At 40.0% G+C, this 23,370-nt stretch overlaps 1 protein-coding gene across 1 annotated transcript in view; it reads right to left on the reverse strand.

Moving 5' to 3' along the window:
• Positions 1 to 22,394, reverse strand: part of LOC149146792 (ankyrin repeat family protein) — a 54,874-nt gene extending 32,480 nt beyond the window's left edge. The window contains exon 1 of the mRNA XM_089447131.1: positions 21,644 to 22,394. Coding sequence (XP_089303257.1) covers positions 21,644 to 22,307 — 664 coding nt within the window. The 5' untranslated portion in view covers positions 22,308 to 22,394. The remainder of the gene's footprint in view (positions 1 to 21,643) is intronic.
• Between the last annotated feature and the right edge of the window lie 976 nt (positions 22,395 to 23,370).

A 23,370-nucleotide genomic window follows, 5' to 3' on the forward strand; every position in this document is an offset into this window, starting at 1 on the left:
ATGGTTTATTCCTATAAATTAATATATGAGATCAGCCCCAAGGCTGAAATTCACAAGGAAAGAATTCAGAGAGCAAACAAAGGCCACAAGGGTTTCTTATTTTCGATACACCAGTCACTAGCATGGATTGGGTCCACGTTAGTTCTACACTTCTATTCCTTGACTTTTCAAGGAAAGATGAATGTGATATAGAACGTCATTGATAGAAAACAGGACTATACACAATCAAAATGCAAAGGCCGCCCACAACCATTACAGTTTATGACTTGGCTCAATCTCCTTCTGCCATGTTAGCATTAGAAGTCCCTCAAACCTACCCTGCAGGAAACCTCTGATGTGAGGTGAAATTTCTAATTTGCAATTAAAGTCATAATGTGGAAATTTATCCAGGATAGTGGGCATAAATGACTAAGTTAATCCACGATAGATCCATTTCATGATGTGTGCATGTGGTACACTACCAATGGTGTATAAATTTACTCATCGGTGTCTTTGATTTGAAGGGGTTTTTGAGGTGCGGGTTGTTGATGTATTGGATAAAGCTTTTATTAGGAAATTCCTATGTGTAGATGCTTGTATATGTGATTTACTGGGTATGAGATTGTTGCAGCATATTGCAGGGAGTGTGAAAACATCCATAATGCTCGAGAGAGTTGTTTGTAAATCATTTTTATGTATTACTGTATGTTCATTAATGAGAGGAAAAGAGTCCCTTGTTGGGGTGTTAGGGATGCTAGAGACCCCAAGCCCAGGGCAGAGTTTATCATTGATGAATGATGAGACCAAACCCTCCTCGCAAAACAAGATGCCACTTGGTGGATCCATGGCAGATTTGGCACATGCAGTGAATAATGAGGACGCAAGTGCAGGTACTCGCCATTTATGATGGAGTGTGGGAGGGTTTTGGCTCTGCAAATCCCCTCCAGATAGCACGAAGTGGAGATCTTATCATCCCATCTATAAGAATGACAGCTTCGACTCATACAAGGAAGTGGTCACTCTATGGCATGCACAGACATTATGACCCACAAAAAGTAAAATTCCTTTCTTTTGATCAACTCCTACTAGACTACTTAGCTCTTGATGGTCTTTTGCTTGTTTTGTTGAAAATACTGAGAGGGGGGATGAATCGGTATTTTTTTTCAATTGTTAATTAGCCAGTTAAGATTTTTTTTTAAATAGAAGATACCAGAACACACAAAATAAAAAGAAAATTAACTTATATAATGACTCTTCAAAGATGAGGACATCAATCCTCTCAACAAATCCAAGCACCAACTTGGTCAAAATGAGGACTCCAATCCTCTCAACAAATCCAAGTACCAACTTGGTCAAAATGAGGACTCCAATACTCCTAGGCTCTAACCTTTCCAAATACTTCAAATCAACTTCTTCGAGATGTCTTCAAAAGGCTTTCCAGGGTCTGTACCAAATACCTTCAAAAGAGGTCTTCAAGATCTTCTCCAAGTCTGCTTCAACTATGCTTCAACAAAGGCTTCCAAGGCTGCTACAAATGGTCTCCAAGGCACTCCAGGGAATTCTTCAAAATCTGGTTCAAATCTTGCTCCAAAAGTTTACTCTAGCAAGTCTTCAAGAATGCTTCAAAACTCTTAAAGGACTGCTTCAAAGATATCTTCTTAAAGTTTGCTCCAAAGTGGCTACAATACTGCTCCAATATGGCTTCAAGAGATTGCTCCAAGTCTGCTCCAAGGTCAGCTTTTAAGTTCTGCTCCAAGACTACTTCAATGGTTGCTCCAAAAACATCTTCAATGACTGTTCAAAAGATTCTCCAAGGTTAGCCTCAAGTCTGCTCAAACAAGCTCCAAACTCTGCTCTAGAACGTCTCCAAAGTCTGCTCTAAAAGTATTCCAAAATCTGCTCCAGAATGCTTCCAAAGGAGGGCCGAAAACAGAGGTCAAACAGGGTTCCAAGTCTGTCACAAAAGAGATCGAACTACAGGGCCGAAATTGTCTCTTCCACAGGCCAAGTCTGTAACTCCTTCAGGCTGAATTTTGCACCTTACTATAGGGGCCAAAATCTGTTACAGAGGGCCAAATTCTGTCACTGGGAGGGGTTGAATTTGTGCCTTGCCACAGGTCTGAATTAGGTCAAGTTCTGCTGCTCCACAGGCTAAGTTCTAGGCCGAATTTTGTGCTACAAGGAGGCCGAAATCTGGGATATAGAGATGCAAGTTCTTGCTCCAAAAGATAGACCAAGTTCTGCTCCAAAGACCAATCAAAAAACCCTTTTATAACCTTTAATCCAAAACAAGAATAGAAACCAAGAAACCCTTCTGTGAAAAATCCTTGAATGCAATAAACTGGACATTTATCTTCTAACTGTTAGCAGTTTATTTGTCTTCTGAATTATTATTCAGCAAATAACGATAAATTCACTATTGCATTCTTCACAATAAAAACACTGTGGAATATAAAACCAGAACTGAGAAACAGATGCACACACAATAAAATTGACACAATTAATTTTGGACAAATGTCCCTGGAAAAACCCCGAAGGAAAAACCAGTGCAGCAGATGAGGGTTTTATTATTATCTTCAGCAAATTCAAGAGTACAATGATCTGCTTGTCAATCTGGCAAAGCTCCAGCAATCTTCTACTGGCAAAATAATCTGGAAGACACCTTTGTCTCCCTCTGCAACTGATCTGGCCTCTCTCAACCACTCACACCTCCTTCTGGACTTCGCACTTCCTCCTGGAATGCACAGATCTGGCTGAAGAAAAATCGTACAGCCCTGGAATAGCCTCCAAGCAAGTCGTCTAGCCTCCCTCTACCTATGAAACCCACTCGCTTTGCCTCCGAAGCACTGATCTGGCAATTGGCAACTAAAACGTGGCTCCTCCGGCAACTCACACTATTGTATTCAGCCTCCTCTGCAGATGAATTTGGCCTACTCTTTCCTGTCTCCCGGACACTAGAAAATACTAACTAAAATTCCTCAGGGCTACTCTCAAATCGCTGCTGAAACCCTTGCTCTATTGCTTTCCCTAGCTTCAACTGTGCCCTTGCTAAATACTTGCAATTAGGTAGTCAAAGTGCTCAACTCATACACTATGTCTTCTCCAATCCCTTTGAACTTCTCTTATAGTCTCTCGTTGGAGTCTCAAAGGCCATGATTACATCTCAACCGATGGCTAGGATCAATTTGACTTCATCAATAGAAGCCTCCAGAGCAAAATCGGACTTCCTTAATTAATTCACTTTAAGTAACCAATTTTCCTAAGTTATACTTAGGAACTTTTTAATTTTTGCTCATTAATTTAATTAAGGCGTCTCCAAGTCTTTCTTGCGAACCCTTTTTCTAGGTTTTGGAGATCTCGTGTTCCTTAGCCTCTTAGACACAATCTGAGACTAAAACACCTGTTCTATGCTACGATATCCAAAAACTAACGCTCCCTCTTAGCGAGGAAGGTGTTCTCCACTATACCCACCTGTTCTCTGAAATAAACGAACGTTGCCCTCCCTACGGCTTTCGTGAGTATATCAACCACCTATTGATCTATGGGAACATGTTGTAGCCAAACTAATCCACGTTGCACACGATCTCTCATCAACTAGTATCATATGTCAATATGCTTCGACCTATCATGGAACATTGGATTCTCATAGAGTCTGATGCAACTCTGATTATCGCGGTAGATACCGGTTGCCTCCATCTTCTGATTGAACAAACTCACAAGCAGCTTCCGAATCCAAATAGCTTTGCATGTGGCCATGTATTCTACCTCTGTAGAACTTAGTGCCACAGACTTCTGCTTCCTGCTACACCAAAATACAACCCCTGATCCAACGCTGAAGCAACACCCCTGATGTGCTTTTTCCGATCCACTGAACTACCTACCCAGTCTGCATCTATAACCACATAACTTGACATCATCACCTCGAGTATACCTCAGCCCATACTCGACTATGCCATGCAAGTACCTCAATATATGTCTCGCTGTTGTCCAATGCACTTTCTTGGGTCCCACCATAAACTCACTGAGAGAGTTGACCGCGAAACAAATGTCTGGCCTTGTGGTTACCAAATACATGAGTGAACCGATGAGCTATCTATACAAGGTCGAGTCCACATCCTTGTCCTCTGATACATTTATCTTCCTCCAATTAGTAATCATAGGCGTGGACATAGGTCTACAATCCTGCATCTTGAACCTCTTCAGGATCTCTGTAGTTTATCTCCCTTGACCAAGGAAGATCTCCTCGTTCCTCTGCCATACCTCCAGGCCTAGGAAGTAATGCATCAGTCCCAAATCCTTCGTGTCAAACTCTGCTGCCAAGTTCCTCTTGCAGCCCTCTATGAGCCCTGATGACCCTGTCAGAAAGATGTCATCCACATACAATACTAGGATGAGTGGCTCACCCTCTACCATCAAATAGTAAGGGTTTGGATTTGCATCACTCTTCACAAATCCCATTTGCTGCAAGTAGCTGTCAATCTGACCATACCATGCCCTAGGAGCATGTTTGAGCCTATATAGTGCTCTCTTCATCTTGCACATGTGTGTGCCCCTCTCATGCATCTCGAAGCCCTCTAGTTGTTTAATGTATACCTCCACCTCTATCACCTTGTTCAAGAAAGTTGTCTTGACATCCATCTGGTGAATCTACTATCCCATTTGTGCTATTAGAGATATCACTGACCGAATGGAAGTATATCTGGCAACTGGCGCGAAGGCGTCCTCGTAGTCTATACCTTCCTTCTACGCATACCCCCTTGCCACGAACCTAGCCTTGTACTTCTCTACACTGTCATTTGCAGCGTCCTTGATCATATAGATCCACCTAGAGCCCACAACTAACCTATCCACAGGCTTAGGCACTAACTCCCACACATCGTTTGTCATAATGGAGCTACACTCCTCCACCATGGCATCCTGCCACACCTGATGTTGTGCAGCCTCCTGATAGCTGGAAGGTTCAACAATTTGTGCCACCAATGCTTGGTACTTGTCTGGTTGTCTGCGTTCTCTCTTGCTAGTCTTAGGAGCCTCCATAAACTCCTGTGCATCCTTCAGTGTCTAACAAACTTCTGTATTGGTTCGACTGCTAGTGGTGGGTGGTTCGACCAACTCCTCATCTTGCCTATGTTGTTGTGTCTGCTACGCACTCACTAGATCCTCTGCACTTGAGTTAGTGCTTGTACTGGTAACTGTATTAGAACCTTGCGATTGTCCTTGTTGTTGGACTAATCGAGCTTCTGTTGGCTCACTCTAATCACCTATCAACATCTTGTGAGACCTTCTGAAGGCTCTCTCCTCCATGAACTTCATGTCCCATCTCACGATAATCTTCCTACTGCTAGGAATGTAGATCCTATATACCTTTGAGATTTCACTATACCCAACACAGTACCCCTTCTCTGCAATTTGATCTAGTTTAGTGTGTTTCTCATCTGGCACATAGCAGTATGCTATACTACCAAAGATTCTAAAGCGATTAACCTTCAGTTTCTTCCCTGAGAAAACCTCCTCTGTGTTATCTTCCCCAACACCTTGTGAGGAACCCTATTCTATATGTGCATTGTTATGCTACACGCCTCTGCCCATAGAAACTTGGGCAAGTCCTAATTATATAGCATAGCCTTTGCCACCCCAACAATACTCCTATTTTTCCACTCTGCTACTCCATCCTACTGTGGATTGTATGGAGTTGTCCACTCTCCCCTGATGCCCTCCTTCACATAGTAATCAGTGAAGTCACAATTTGTGTACTCTCCTCTGTTATCCGTGCAAAGTACCTTGATCTTTCTCCTTGTCAAGTTTTCCACTAGAGCCTTAATCTCTTGGAACCAACTGAAGGCCTCATCCTTGGTCTTAAAAACGTAGATCAAGGTCTTCCTAAAGTAATCATCTATGAACGTAATGAAATACTCGTACCCTCCGAGAGATCTAGTGGACAATGGACCGCAAATGTTTGAATGTACAAGCTATGACACCCCATCTGATCTATGGTCACTTCTTGGGAACATTGCCTTAGCATATTTCCCAAGTACACACCCTCTGCACACATCATCATGTTCCGTGCTTAATTCTGGAACACCCATCACTGTCTCCTTGAGCATCCTCAGTGCTCCATGGTGTAGATGACCCATTCTCCTATGCCACAATTCATTCAAGTCTCTCCCATTGTTGTTGGTGTTGTTGAATAGTGCCTTTGGAGAATCAAGCTACAATTTATACAACCTGTTGCTTCGAACCCCAATCTGCTTTACCTTCTTCTAGTTCTGATGTTTGATGAACAGCTTTCCTACAAAGTGGACATCATATCCCATGTCCTGTCGTTTTGAGACTGAAATTAGGTTCATACCTAAGCCTGGCACATGCAACACATCTGTGACACTAGTGTTTGCTCTTGACTCCCTCTAAATCTCAATGGTGCCTCTCCCAACTACAATACATTTAGTTTTGTTTCCCATCTGTATCTGAAAATCCATTTGCTCCTCCCTATGGCTGGAGAAGTAGTCTCTAACTTCTGTCATGTGCATTGACGCTCCACTATCTATATACCAAACACCCTGTGAAGTTGAGTTGGAGAGGCAAGCTATATGAGCGAATTCATCTTCCAACATGGAGGACAAACCCGTAGCATCCTGAATTATGAATCTCTCTGCGGCCATACCAGAAAATCTGAGAAACTCAAATACACTGGAGAAGTCCTACATATAATTCTTCGTGTGCTTTTCTCTTCCTTGCCCTACATTGATATGTTGTTGCAAATCTTTGCACTAGATCTGCTCTGCGAAATATCTTATCTACTCACCGGAATCCCTTCCCGTAACCTCATTGCCTACTGCTGTTGCTTTGAGACAATTCGCACTTTTCCTCCAAATCACCTCCCTAGAATTGAATTTTTGCCTCTCTACAATTCACATTGCCTAGCTAGGCCTGCGCAGATCTGGAATTTTGTGCTTCAGATCTCCCTCTGAACTGCACAAATCTCACTTCCTTCGCTTCTAGAGCCTCTGATCCAATCTTTGTTGCTCTGATACCATGTGAAAATTCCTTGAATGCAATAAACTAGAGATTTATCTTCTAATTATTCGCAGTTTATTTGTTTTCTGAATTTATTATATGGCAAATAACGATAAATTCACTATTGCATTCTTCACAATAAAAACGTTGCAAAATATAAAATTGGAACTAAGAAATAGATGCACACGCACACAATAAAATCGACAAAGTTATTTTTGGACAAATTTCCCTAAAAAAACCCAAAGGGAAAACCAGTTCAACAGATGAAGGTTTTATTATTACCTTCAGCAAATTCAAGAGTACAATGATTTGCTTGTCAATTTGGCGAAGCTCCAGCAATCTTCTACTGGCAAAATAATCTCTCCCTCTGCAACTGATGTGGCCTCTCTCAGCGACTCGCACCTCCTTCTGAAAGTCGCACTTCCTCCTGGAATCTGCAGATCTGGCTGAAGAAAAATCGTACAACCCTAGAATCACCTCCAAGCAAGTCGTCTAGCCTCCCTCTGCCTCTAAAACCCACTCACATTGCCTCTAGAGCATTGATACGGTAACTAGCAACTTAAACGTGGCTCCTCCGACAACTCACACTTGGAAATTTGGCTAACTTGCATTATTGCATTTGGCTTCCCTTGCAAATGAATTCAGCCTCCTCTTTCCTGTCTCGCAGGCACTGGAAAATACTAAGGAAAATTTTGCCTGACTCCTACTCTCAAATCTTTATTGAAACCCCTGCTCTGATGCTTTCCCAAGATTCAAATATGTAACTAGGTTCAGTCTTCATAAATGTATTTGAGTCAAAATGAAATGTACTTATCAAAAGAATGAAGTAAATATTTTTATTATTATTATTATGACTTATTAAAGCATGGGTTTCATACTTGAGTCATCATGTTTTAGGTCAAAGTCCCCATTGAGGACTTCTAGGATTTATTCTGAGTCATTAGAGTCATTGTACATAAAAGAGACCCTTCTTGGGCTTTCAAATCATGTAAAAAGAATTATTTTTGAGTCAAAAATGAATTTAGTCTCCTCCACACCAAGTTGGCCTCAAGAAGGGTAATTCGACCTCACTGGAAGGCTATATATACAAGGCAGTTCGAATTCATTTGGAGAAATTCACTCTCTCACACATAGTTCGATATCTGAAGCTGGAAGCTGGGAAGTGCGAAGTTGGAAAAGGGCTGGAAGGAGAGCTGGAAAGGAGTGTGAGTTTTTGGAGGAAGATAGAAGACACCAAGATCGAAATTTTGGGCCAACTCTCTCTCACTTCTGAGGTGTATCAAGGGAGATCAAAGTTTTCCTAGTCTAGTCGAAGTTTTTGTTGCTGTTGCTGCTACTAGGTCGAAGTTGCTACTGCATGTTGATGTTGCTAGGTCGAAGTTGCTTTTGAAGGGTTATCATCTGCAAGAAGGATTGAGGGCTGACTTGGTGTGGAGGAAGTCTTTGTCTAGGTCAAAGAGTCTTGGATTATCTCGAGAAACTATTGAAGGAAGAATTGTTGACTAGGTTTTCCCCTAGATAGGGGTTTTTCCCTGGCTGTCTGCCTACATATGTTGTCCTTGTGTTATTGTTTTGGTAATTGCTTGATGAACTAAAAGATAAAAGAATCATAAGTAATTATCTATATAAGAAAATCTTTCTGCCTTTCTGATTTTCTAACAACTTGCACTATTGTATTTGGCTTCCTCTGCAAATGAATATGGCCTCCTCTTTTCTGTCTCCCGGGCACTGGAAAACACCGAGGAAAATTCCGTCGAACTCCTACTCTCAAATCTTCGCTGAAACCCTTGCTCTGATGCTTTCCCTAGCTTCAACTATGCCCTTGTTGAATACCTGCCAACTCATACACTCTTCTCCAATCCCTTCAACCTGCTCTTATAATCTCTCGTTAGAGTCTCAACAACCATGATTACATCTCAACCAATGGCTAAGATCAATTTGACTTCATTAATAGAAACCTCTAGAGAAAAAATCAAATTTCCTTAATTAATTCACTTTAATTAACCAATTTTCCTAAATTAGACTTAAGAACTTTTTAATTTTGGCTAATTAATTTAGTTAAGGTGTCTCCAAGTCTTTTCTTGCAAAATATTTTCTAAGTTTTGGAGATCTTGTGTTCCTTAGCCTCTTAAACACAATCTGAGACTAGAACACTTGCCTGTTGCTTTCGTATCCAAAAACTAACACCTTCACTTTGCTCCTAGGTTCATGAGATGAACCTCTACAATTCTTCCTCAGGTATGAATACTATTTTTCTTGCTTCACTGAGTTGTTTTGACAGAAATGGAGGATGTATGGCTCGTATTTATACTAATGCAATCTGCACTGGACTGACATATTTGTTGGGGAGAGGATCAACTTGTTCTTAAGTAGGCCGACTTGACAGAGATCAGAAACAAGTGTTTTTTAACTTAAAAAAATCAATTTCTCCTCAATGGAGAGGAGTTATTTTTTTAACAGTAATGACCCAATGACTAAGCAAGAGTCGAGACGTCCCGTATTGACCACAGACAAAGTGAAAACTTCCTGGGGCCATCTACTCCTTGAGCCTAATCAATACATGCTAAGCATGTCATTTCGGGGAACCAAACATGGTTGGTGAGGGAGTTAACAGCCCACCTCAACCACTCGATCTACCCTTACTTGACATCCTAAATGGAGAGGAGTTAGGAGGCATGCAAATACTCATTGGAAAGGTCTTAAAGTCCTCTTTAAGCCTATGCAATTTTCTTCTTCAATTAGACATCCTTTAACATTGATAACAAATTATTCTTCCAATAAGTCAAGGACAAACAAACATTGGTTACAGTAGGTCTATTCTATCTTTGGGTCTGGTCTTTTGATTTTTCTCTTGCCTTCGGTGTTTGCTCATCAGTGAGTGGCCATGCCTTGCGAACAATCTCGAAGGAGGGAACATGATCCATAATCAGTCGTGGATATTCCACTGGACAATTCGTCACAACAGATCTGATAATAATATATTAAAATTCTGAATTTTTACACTATTACAGTTTTATTAAACTTCTAGATTTGTAAATTTAACTGTAATTAGTACATGCATGTGAATGGAAATTATGCAAAAAAGTAGAGAACGACAAAATAAGCTCACACACACACATAAGACACAATATATGCTTTGGGAAACCCTTTCGAGAGAAAACCCAGCTGGAAGGTGAGGTTGCTTTGCTCTCTTTCTATGTCTAGAAATATGGTTGCAGGTGCAAAAAAGTAATGTTTGTGGCCCGTGGGTTGCTACAGTGCACAAATCCTCTCTCTGTGCTCTACCTCTTATCTCCCCTGGCTATCTTTGCTCAGCTATGGAACAAAATGCTCTCGAAAGAATGGAATGCCTCTTACTCCTAGTGGACCAGTTATAACACAGCCCGATAGCCTACTAATGGTTAAGTTTGACTACATCAACTCTTAACTAAAGTTACAATATAGACTCCTTTAGTCTTTTACATCAAAAACACGTGGCTAGCCCCCTTTCTATGAATAATGGGTCTAACGCGACATTCTCCCAAACTATAGGTGTGAAAACAGGGAAGTCAACTTCTGAGTGGCATAACTTTTGCATACGAACTCCGATTGACGCACTTCTTGCGCAGTTGAAAAGATCTTTGTGTAGAATAGTATGAAAAGGTGCTGCGCTAAAGCAGCAAAGTTTTGCCCCCAAAGAACTTCATTTGATGCCTCAAAATTCTCTCGAAATGTTTTGAACCCTGTTTTGCCAAAATGGGTCCCACCAGTAAAAACAGTGCCATGAGCTAATTCCTCCACTTTTTCCACTCCGAATGCATCGATATGGATGACAAACAACCTAATGATCCAATTCGGATCACACCTCCCCATTTTGGGAGGATATTGTTCCCCAAAATATTTTACTGAATGAGGCGAGGAAATTTTTCCTCCACCTTCTCTCTGGTGTACCATTTAGCTTTGCCTGGAAGTTGTCCCTTCAACTCAATTTCCCTATCCCTGTCTTGTAGTTTTGGACCTCTTCTGCAAAATTGTATCTTTTGTCAACTCTGCCTGAGCATCTGGTGCCAAATCCTCCACAGAAGGTAGGACCTATTCCTCTACCTGATCTAGCATGGAAGGCTCATAGAGTTTCAAATTCTCTATATTCACAACTAAGTAAATGCACACATACCGTGGTAAAATGAGTCAATAGGTATTATCACCCATCTTTTCCAGTATCTCAAAGGGACCATATCTGAGAACCTTGATTTTCTTACTAGGCCCCTGCATCCTCTCCTTGTTCAACTGTAGCCATACTCTGTCTCCCACTTTGAACGATTTCTCTATTCTGTGTTAATCATGCTAGGCCTTATACTCCTCCTGCGACTTTTGTAGTGTTTCCTGTACCTGTAGATGGATCTGTCTGATCTTCTCTATAAATTTTTCAGCCCTCAAAGCATCTCCAGTAAGATCTTTCCTCACTCCTCCTTGTTGCCCATATGCAATATCCAAAGGTGAAGGTGGCAAATATCCAAAACAAGTCTCAAATGGGGACTTTCATGTAGAACTGTGGACTGCTCTGTTGTAAGAATGTTATATATATACCAGATTTTCATCCCAGGTCTTCGAATGCTTCTGGTTGTATCCCCTCAAAAGTTGCACCAAAGCACTGTTGACTACTTATGTCTACACATATGTCTGTGGATGGAATGTTGTAGATCTCTTCAATTTTGTGTCCGTCTTCTCCCACAATGTAGTCCAGAATGCACTGAGAAATCATGTATCCCTATCTAAAACGATGCTCCTTGGTATCCCAAAGTGCACCCAGACCTGTCCAAAGAACAAGTTTGTTGCTTCTTGTCTGCTGATGGTCTTTTTACAAGGCATCAGAACACACATTTTGTTGAACATGTCAACTACCACGAACAGGTAGTCACGTTCCTTCCTGGTTGTCAGTAAACCTCCCACAAAGTCCATGGAAATGTTTTTCCAAGGACGAGTAGGTACAGGTAAGGGACGATATAGACCTTGTTTCCTATTGCTAGGCTTACTAGTACAACAAAGCATGCATCCTCTTAGGAACCTAGCTACCTGCTCTTACATCTTGGGCCAATACACATACCTCTGCAAGTTAGCCACGATCTTCCCTACACCAAAGTGCCCTGCAACCTTGGAGGTGTGAATCTCTCTAATCATCTGCAAGTCGCTCACCTTTAGGAACACATAGCTTATTCAGCCTATAGAGTAACCTCCATTAGAGATGGTAGTCAACGGTGTTGTCGCCATCGTGCACATGACTCTAACTCTGCAACTGTTGATACACCTCTTTGAAGTCCTCATCCTCTAAATATGCCTCTTTGTATGCATCATGGGTGAATGGCTCCATGTGCATAAGAGTCCCCAAAGTTGTGATCTTTAATGTGGGTGGCCTGGAAAGCATCTCGGCCAACTTGTTTGTGTTGCCCTTCTTATACTTGATCACCAAATAAAACTGCTATAAAAACCCCATCCACTTGTAATGCCTAGTCTGTTGTAGCTTACTCTAGGCCTGCAAGTAATGTAACAGCTAGTGATCTGTGTAGATTACTATCTCCTTTCCCATCAAACAGTGCTTCCACTTCTTCACAGCTTGTACCATGGCATAGAGCTCCTTGTCATAGGTAGGGTAGTTAAGCACTCACCCATGAAATACTTCAGAATGGTAGCATACATGCCTTCCTCCCTGCATCAAAACAGCTCTCATAGCATACCCACTCGCATTTGTCTCCACTTCAAAGGGTCGCTGCAAATTTGGTAATGTCAGAACTGGTGCTTGACTAATTTTCTTCTTTAGCTCCTCGAAAGCCTTCTGCTAACCTTTTCCCCATTGGAAACTCTTACCACTTGCTGTTATGGCATGGAGTGGTGCTGCTACTGCTGAAAATGAGGCTATGAATTTCCTTAGGTACTATGTTGCCCCAATGAAACTCCTAACCTCAGAAACATTAGTAGGCACTAGCCATTTCATGATGACCTCCATCTTGGAAGGATCTATCTTCAGTTCTCCTCCACCAATCACATACCCCAAATACACCAAGGATTGTTGCACAAACTCGCACTTCTTGAGATTTGCTAGCAGTTGGTGCTTCTTCAATGTTTCCAGCAACTGTGTCAAATGTGAAATATGCTCCTCCCAGGCAGCAGAATATACCAGTATGTCATCCAAATAGACAACAACAAATGAATCTATAAAAGGACACAGTACATCGTTTATTAATCTCATAAATGTAGTTGGTGCATTACATAGGCCAAATTGCATAACTAACCACTCATACAAACCTTGCCTGGTTTTGAAGGTGATCTTCCATGTATCTTCTTCTTTGACTCGAACCCGGTGATATCCAGACTTCAAGTCCAACTTGGTGAAGTACTTTGCTTGTTGCAATTGATCTAGCAAATCGTCTATCTTGGGCAGGGGGTATTTGTTCTTGAGCGTGATTTTATTCAACGCCCTATAATCTATACACATCCGCCAAGTCCCATCCTTCTTTGGCACAATGATGATGGGTGACCCACATGGTGATGTACTCGGTCGAATGACACCTTGTTCCAGCAGCTACTGCAACTGTTTCTTCACCTCACTTGCTTCTATAACAAACTGCCTGTACAACCCAATATTTGGCAATGGGGAGTCTGGCAATAGTTGGATCTCATGTTCCACTTCTCTCTTAGGTGGTAACCCTTTGGGCTCTCAGAACACATCCCTGTATTCTTGTAACAACTCCTCCAATTGTTGTTTTTGTTTCTTAGTACACCCCTCCAGGGATGCCTTGCCTCTTATTGACTCCTCTTCAGACTGACTTTCTCTTAAAAACAATAAAACATACTTCTTGTTGGAATTGATCAATTTCTTGGCTTGGTTGGCACTTACCAGCGAAATTTTCAACTTTCCTTTGTGCGCGTTGATGATGAACAATTTTCCATCCTTAACGAACCAACACTGATTGACTCTCCTCGTGAATATTGCATCGCACATGTACATGTATAGACTCTCAAACACAACTCCACATACATCAAAGGGAACCACATCTAGATCTACTTCATCAATAAAAACAGCACTGATAGCAAATCTAATTTTACATTGTTTTGTTACCTTCAACTGTGCATCCTTATTTACCCATCCCAGTGGATATGAGTTTGGATGATCATGAACTTTCAGCCCCAACTTCTTGACCAACTCTGCTGCAATGAGATTTTCCTGCGATCCTGAGTCAAACATAGCATCAATCTTTGTCTCCTTGACCTGTATCTTTATATGGAAGAGTTTGGTCATTTATTTCTCTCCATGTTGTTGAAGGCTACTCAGATTCACCTCCTTCTGCACTGATGTACATACACTCTTCTCATCCACGTCCGAGCTGCTTTCAACTTGGTTGCTCGAATCATGGCCATGAGATTCTTCTTCTTGTTCTTCGGGTTTAAATCTAGATGCAACTTCCAGCATTTTTCCTCGGTATGGTCATCAATGTTGCAGTGGTTGCAGTGGTTGCTAGGATCTTTGCACTAGTGTGTTGTGGCTGTCGTCTTTTCCCCCTTTTTCTTCTTCTTCCCCTCCTTAAAAGCTTCTTGTTGCTCCTCCTGCTTCGATCCACTTGATTATGCTCTTTTCAGGCCTATGTTTTCCAGATATTTTGCCTATACGCAAGCCTCGTCCACCAATTTGGGCTTGAACAATATCACTTGCTCGCGTAGATGACGGTGCAGGCCCCCCAAATACTTGTGTACATCTGGGTTCTTTGGAGAGATACCCAACATTATAGCCATCTTTCTTAATTTTATGGTTACTCCTGCACGATTTGGTCTAGATTTTGTCCAAAGTAATGCCACCGGATCCACTAGTCCTCCACATACCCAAAGGAATAAAACTGTGACTTAATGAGGGTTTTGAAATTTTCCCACTTAATCACTGGAGGTTCTCCTTCCAACCTCAAGGTTTCTGTGTGGCTCTCCACCAAGTCATGGCCCTCCAATTTCAGTCGTGCAAATGAAAATTTTGTCCTTCTTCAATCTAATGGACGTTGAGATAAACTTCCAATTGCTGCAACCAATGGTTCAGCTTCAGAGCGTTGATCTCATCGTGGTATGGCTTGATATCGACTTTTGCTTCTATTTTAAACAGGGATTGATTCACGGCACTCTAACTGGGTTGATCTTTTCTGGATTCTTTCTTCCACTGGTTCTTCGTTTCCCCACGATCTTTTGATTCCCGTTTAGATTTGTCCTCTGCATTCAAACCCCCATCTTCTCCAAATATCCCCAGCTTGTTATTCAAGGCCGCCATGAGGAGGTTTACATTGCAGTTGATATCTGCAACTTATTGTTCCAGTCGCATAAACCTCACCTCTGCAGGATTACGAGATTTGTTTACAGATTCGTCAACCATGATTAGGGTTTTACGATTTTCAGCCTTGTCAATCTAGATCCCTGAAATCTCCACAAAATACCCAAAGAAACCCGCTCTGATACCAAATGATCCGTAAACTGTCGTGGATATTCCACTGGAAAGTTCATCACTGATAATAATATATTAAAATTCTGAATTTTAACACTATTACAGTTTTATTAAACTTCTAAATTTGTAAATTTAATTGTAATTAGTGCATGCATGCGAATGGAAATTATGCAAAAAGTAGAGAACGGCAAAATGAGTTCACACACAAACATAAGACACGAGATATGCTCTGAGAAACCCTTTCGGGAGAAAACCCAACTGAAAGGTGAGGTTGCTTCGCTCTCTTTCTCTATCTAGAAATATGGCTGCAAGTACAAAAAAATAATGTTTGTGCCTTGTGGGCTGCTATAGTGCACAGATACTCTTTGTGTGCTCTACCTCCTATCTCTCCTGGCTATCTTTGCTCAGCTATGCAACAAAATTCTCTGGAAAGAATGGAATACCTCTTCCTTGTAGTGGTCCAGTTATAACACAGCGCGATATCCTACTAGTGCTTAAGTTTGACTACATCAACTCTTAACTAGAGTTACTATATAGACTCTTCTAGAGTCTTTTACATCCAAAACACGTGGCTAGCCCCTTTTCCATGAATAATGGAGGTTGATGCAGCATCCTCTCGAACTATACGTGTGAAAACAAAACGGTCAACTTTTGAGTAGCATAACTTTTGCATACGGACTCTGATTGATGAGTTTCTTACGTTGTTGGAAAGATCTTTGTATGTAGAATAGCAGAAAAAAAGTGTTGCGCTAAAGCGGCAAAGTTTTACCCCCAAAAAACGTCGTTTGATGCCTCAAAATGCTCCTGGAAGGTCTCAGTGCCCGTTTTGCAAAACTGGGTCCCGCCTGTAAAAACAATCCCATGAGTTGATTCCTCCACTTTTTCCACTCCAAATGCATCGAGATGGATGACAAACTATAAAATGATCCAATCCGGATCAGAACATCATGGCAGCTGTCAGCTTTCTAGCTCCGGAATTTTGCAGGGAGCTCAAGAGGCTGCCAATATTTTTTGGAGCAACACCTTCCCCTCCACCCAACATCAGGGAGGAAATCGCTACAGTTGAGGAAGAGGTTTGAATTGAAAGGGGATTCATTCATGATTTTGAAATTGAGGAAATGGACAACTGGATCCAAGATACAAGCAGTTCTAGGGCAAGAGATACCAAATATTTGAAAATGGACCTTTACTAGCGTATCAAGACAATGATTGGCAAGGTGCTGTTGGAAAGGGACAGAACTCGCTAGGATATGCTGCAGCTTGATGAGGTGCTGCTGCAAATCAAGTAACTTAAATGCAAAATTTCAGCTTCCACTCAGTCATCTCAAGGCCAGGGGCATGCTCTGACCCCTCTCCAGCAGAATGATATATTTCTGAACGATCCCCAGTAGACTTAGTTTCTTAGCTTTTATGTTTTTTTTATCACAGGCATAGTAGTTCTAGTGGAGCCCTGCAAAGTGGTATCAGCCATATGATGATCTCTGTTATGTATAACCATTTGATACTTAACTCGTCTCAATCACAACGGACATAAGGCTAATTCTTTTGCCACTGTTCTGGTGTCCCAAGTGGCAGACCAGCAGAACTGTAATCTGTATAATTTTCCACTTTTATAGTTAATAGAAACACACAGCTAGGTTACAAAAGAAAAAAGAGAAGAAAAGAAACCATTGCTTCTTAAGTTTCATGGTACTTGTGAAATTTATACCTAAACTTCAATTGCGTTTAGTATGAATGGCTGGCCAGTTGGCAATTGATTCAGCAATGATTTCATTATTTTCAATTATACTCTTCCAAAAAATAACTTCAATGACCTTTCAGTCCTTGATTATTGCAAATATCCCTTCCCTCCTTATTGTGTGCACTTTTAACTGTGCTCTTAACCCTGTATGCTTCTCTATTAACGAATGTACCTAGACTGTTACGATACTCTATGTTAATCAACTTCAGCACTAGTTAATCGATCAGTCAGTCTAATTAATAAATTTAAAAAAAAGTGAGTTAATGAGAAAAAACAGTCAGCCAGCCAGTGTAATGACATCAATCAGTCTAATTGGCACAAAAAAAAGGGAATTTTCGTTATAAAGTTTAAAGACCTTAAGTACATCTGGAATAGCTGTTGTAGATAGTCAGTGGAAAACTAGTTATTGACCAAGCACAGCACCCATGCTGAATTTGAAAGTTACTCGACTGGAGTTGGCACTCAGACCTTCTCAGAAAATTTTCTTGGCATATATTGTACCATGTTGATTTTGCTAGTTTCATAATAGAGAGTTCCATTTTGAGGTTACAGTTATTGTAGTGTTGCTCCATGAAAATATTCAAGAGTTAGATCAATGTTTAGTAAATTCCAAATTAGTTCGAATAAATAATGAGAAACAAATTCCAGCGTCCAATTTCAGCCTTCGTGGTCCAGATTGTATTGCAACAAATGTACAAAGATGATAGCTACTTTGTATCTTCTGTAGTTACTAGTAGATAGTGTCAAACAAGAAACAAGCAATGATGTCATTGTTGCACTTTTTTTTTTTTGTGTGTGATAATGTGACAAATAACAATATTTCATGGTGTTTATAATGCTTTGTAAAAATGCCCAAAGGGCATAGAACAGTCAGTGAATGGGTATACTGTTAAGGCACACTTTGCATAATGGTCACCAGTTCAAAACCCCGTGGGTGTCCCACCTGCCTAACCCTCAACTAGAGGTTATTGTGGTAGTGGTGGAAATCAACCCATGCCATGTGAGTACAAGACCTGATTCCTCTAGTCACAACAAAAAAATGCTTCATAAAACTAAGTTGCAAGATAAAGGGAAACAGGTACACATCTCCGAAATGGAAATGCACAGGAAACATGACCCCCCAAAATTTTGGAAACAGGGAAATGTGATATATATAAAACTTAAATATAAAGTTATAATAAATTACATACATACATACATAAAATAGCGTGCACACACACTTGAAACTTGAAAAGAAAGCATTATGAATAAATGAGCAAGAACATTTAAATGATAGACATAAATGACAAGCAATGTTCCACCGTCACTTATATTGGGATCCTCACCATTAGTATCACCCTTTGCCTCTACCTCAATCCTCAGGGACATCAGTCAACACCATACAATTTTTTATAAAACTACCTAATCCAAGCTTTAAAGTATGGTAGAAAAAGCTTAACATGCCTAGCAATCAATGACTTTGGTTTGAGTAAAGTGCACATTTTTGCTAAGGCCACAATAGAGGAGTCCAACAATCTATATCACCAACATCAAGGTACATAAAGGGTTTGGTGCTCTTGATCAAATGTCAATCCCATACCCTCATACATCTAATGAAATGCTGCAATACTACCAACTTTGAAATCCTAAAAACCATTACCGCTGAATTTTAAATGGGATGTGAAATTCTACTTTCTCCATATGAAGTCTTGTGAGGTTGGAACCACTCTCAAATATCCTGAAATAATTAATGGTAATGTTAAAAATTTTCCTTTATTTTAAGAATTTGACATTACCCTTAATTGCCAGCATTTTTGGTGCAAACTGAGAGTGAAACCCTCTTTTACAGAAAAAATTTCAGTCTTAGAGGCTTCTAAAAGTCTCATTAATTCATAATTAATTATGGCAAAATCTGACTTTCTTTTTGAAAGGCATTGTATGGACACTGAAACGTATTTCAATATGTACAAAACACATTTCATACAAATTGAAACATGTTTCAGCGTTTCAATACGGAAATGCAAATAGTACCGGGGTGAAGGGTGAGTTTCCTACCATATAGTTGTAAAATAATATTCATATTAATACAAACGTATACAGTTTGAAACTTCTGCTCTGAAATCAAAACAAATACATTTATAATTAAGCTAGTACCGGGGTGAGTTTCCTACAATATAGTTGTAAAATAATATTCATATTAAAACAAACGTATACAGTTTGAAACTTCTGATTTTCTGAAATCAAAACAAATACACTCATAATTAAGCAATATGCAGTTTGAAAGTGCTTGAAAAACAGGGGGACTCTAAGTCAATGAGAGACCTACTGACAAGTAAAGCTACCCCTTCTAGTATATTAATTCAGAAGATGGTGGGGAGTGTGATGCTCTGTCATACACTACTGGAGCAAGGAGTGCACTCCCCAGATGCTCTCCAAAGGCTCTTCAGACACGTTGAACCATGATTGTGGCTTTTGAGTAGGTCCAACCAAAAATGTTGGAAATCAATGGTAACGTTGCATTGTTGCGTAAAAGTTGACATTTCGTTTATCTTTCTTTTTTATCCTTTTAACATTTCCTTTATCTTTTATTTTTATCATTTTATTTAATTACCATTAATTATCTCACAGGATGATTGAGAGTGGTTCCAACCTCATTGGACTTCATATAGAGAAAATATAATTTCATATTCCATTCAAAATTCAGCAGACTTAACAGTTTTCAATATTTCAAAATTAATGAGATTGCAACATTTTCATTGGAATCTATCATGTGTGAGGGTATGTGATTGGCATTTAATCAGGAGCACCAAACCTTTTTTGTACTCCAATGTTGGTGATGTTGATTATTGAATTCCTTTGTCATGCCTTAGCAAAAAGGTACCCTTCACTCCAACCAAAATCATTGATGACTTTTTTCTACCATATTTTAAGGCTTAGATTAGGCAGTTCCATCAAAATTGGGTGGTATTGACTGATGTCCCTAGAGGACCAAGGTAGGCAAAGGCTAGACAACAGGCAGGCAAAGCATGAAGGATGATTCAAACAATGAGGATCCCATATAGGCAATGGTGGAAAAGTGCTTGTCATTTATATTTGTCATTTAAATGTTCTTGCTCGTTTATTCAGAATGCTTTCTTCCAAAGTTAAATATAATTACTAATGTACAATGTATGACATTTCTAAATAATGTAATATTCATCTACCAGTAACACAAATCTGTATTTTTTCATATATTATACCAACTAATTTGGCATTCTGCATGTTTTTTTATATAAATGCATTATAACACTTATTTATCTATATATATATATAACACCCCTGAGACACTCCACTATTTAGGTTTTTAAGGAAATGACGCTCTCACTCCTGCTCCACTCCCATCCTTGGCAACCTAGAATCAAACATATTGTAAAGATTGCAGGAGGTGGGCAATCCGTACAGGTTGCAACCAGTCTGTACAGGTTGCAACCAGTCTGTACAAGTTGCAACCAGGAAGAACAGCCCGAGGACAGGCTGAGAAGGTCATGGCCAGCATTAAAGAGGCTGCGGGCAGGTCATACCGCGCAGGCAGCTGTACAGCGCGCAGATTGATCGCACGTGTGACAGGTAGGGCCGTACAGGCCTCGCTTAGGCGGTACAGCACACGGGCAGGTCGCAGGTAGGCCAACATTCCGTACGGATCTTTGTTCAGCTGAAAATTTCTATGTTTTGCTGTAATTGTATTTTTTCCTCAGTGGGCAATTTATTTCCCAGATTGAGAAGCCCTTGTATGCTGAGAATTTAATTTAATGAACAACAGATTCAAGGGCAGAAATTCTATGTGTGCATGTGTGAAATCAGTATATATTTGCTTCTGCTGATTTTACTTTTATTTACCAGTTAAAATCCAGTAGTGCATTTTACTCAGTAATCTGCGATTAAATTTAATATTTTGCCAGTTGTTAGGGTTAAGGGAAAGGAAATTTAACAGTTATCACCAATGTTGTTATTTGACTAGTTCCATGCCAATAAATGCCTAATTCAAATCCCCTGGATTAGACCCAGTAGACCGAGGTAACAAGTTTACTAAAAATGTTATCCAAGTCCAACTTTTCAACATTGAGTAAATATGAATGGGTGCAGAGCCAATCTTGGAGGCTTCGTGTCTTCACAGAGCAAGTGTAAACAACTTGGCTTCAGTCTTTTCGTATAACACATATAAGCTGTTAATTCTATGCTTTGGAAAAGGCCAGTAACACCCACAGGCATAGCCCCAACCCTTGGAGTTAGAAAAAGACAGTACTGAGCTGATCAGAATCTTATCGGATTGATTGAAGGACCAACCCAATTAAAGACAGAGCAAGAATTACTTTCAAAAGTTTGAACTTTGAGGACCAAACTTATGTTTGGCGTCATTTTGTAATGCTAAAATCTTTTTTTTCTATTAAAAACCCAAGAAGTTAAAAAAATTGTAATCCTAGAAGAAGGCATAAGCATACCATCATAAGATTCCAGCTGAGGAAGAACATCTTGCCATCGGCCGAATATGATCTTCACATTGGGCTTGTCTCCCCATCCTGTTGCTTGCATACGAGCATAGACATCCGGGTGAGCTTCAATTATAGTGTGAGATGCAGGTTTATACTTCTGTATAGCCTCATCAACCAGACCCATGCCGAACCCAACATTGAGAATGTGCCCACTTTCACCTCCGCTACACACCGCCCTCGCATGTGCCTCCATTAATGGCTTCTCCCAAGCCATCATAACGCCTTTGTCCTCCTCGTCCAGGAGCTTGTCTTCACTATAAAGAACTCGATGTTCGAGATACTCTGTGTTAGAGTTTTGGGGCCTCGTTATTTTTCCTAAAACTAGCTCTGCCCGCATTCCTGCATTGAGAAGTATGTCAAAGGCGTCCTGATGACCGGCTTCCATGGCGAAATCACCTGCAGAGAGGCCGGAGGGATGAAGGGCGTTCCAGGGGCCACCAGAGTCCAGCAAGCATTGAACGACCTGAGAATGGCCGTGTTTAGCAGCGTGCATGAGGGGTGTAAAGCCATCTGAATCAAAATATGTCACGTCGGCTCCGTTGTCTATAAGCCCTTTCACTCTCATGTAATCGCCTTCAACAGCTGCTTTACAGAGCTCTTCTTCTGCTGCCATGCTTACAAGCTTCCTAAGAACCTTTGAACCATGACAGAGCCTTTATATAGCCTGCCTTCTCCCAATAAAATTTGTGGCATAGTATCTTTTAATAAAATTTGTAGTATAGTATCTTAAAAAAAAAAAAATGGGCAGACAACATCGAAGTCTATCCGATGGACCTTAATCTTTGATAGAAGTATGTTGAAACGTTATTTGGTGGAAAAATAATATGGTGTGTGATTTGCTTGGAATATAATATGGTGTGATGATTTGATAATAAAAGTGGTATATATTAAAAGATTTTAAGTTTAAAGTTCTTAATTTATTTGTGTTTGTGGAAGGATGTATATAGATACCTAAAAGTAACCCTTTTTTTTGGTCATAAGAAAATATTGAACTTCAATAACCTTTGTAATGTTAGTAATTAGTTAATTTTTATTCTAGTCCTTTTTAACCATGTTAAGTTAGTAAAATTTATTATTATTTTTATTATGGTTATGTGATATTGTATTTAGTTTGGGATAAAATTTATATTAATTTAAGGTTGACTAAAAATATCTAAATTTTCCATAGTTTTATTTTGCATATTGAAATTTAATAATTTTTTATAATATTTTAATTTAATTTTCTACAATTATCATATTCAACATGTTATTACTCAATGTATAAATTAATGAGCAAGTAAAAAGGTTTTATCAATTAATAAACCAGAGGTACAAAGGTCTTATCAATTAATAAGCCAAAGGTACAAACGTCTCTTTATTTCTTGGACATGTAATTATGCTAAGCATTGTGTAGGGTTGTATAATCTTTTTAGGCTAATTGCTAAAGTTGCTAATACCACTTGCAGCTTAAAAAACTGCTAATGACTAAGCATCCCTACCTTTGGTTCCCTTCCCACCAGAAGCCATACCACCTGCAGCTTAAAGAACTAAACCTTGTCGGTATAATACGCCATCTACTACTGCACCGTGACCTTACCCTTGACGTGGTCTTTACCAAGTTCTTGATGTCTATTTATGTCCTATTTTCTTCTGCACTCACCACACTTTTAAAATAACGATTGAATTTGGAAGTGATA

Source organism: Pinus tabuliformis, chromosome X, assembly GCF_031772625.1.
Source record: "Pinus tabuliformis cultivar Carrire ecotype Pingquan chromosome X, CPIR1, whole genome shotgun sequence".
Lineage (NCBI taxonomy): Eukaryota > Viridiplantae > Streptophyta > Pinopsida > Pinales > Pinaceae > Pinus > Pinus tabuliformis.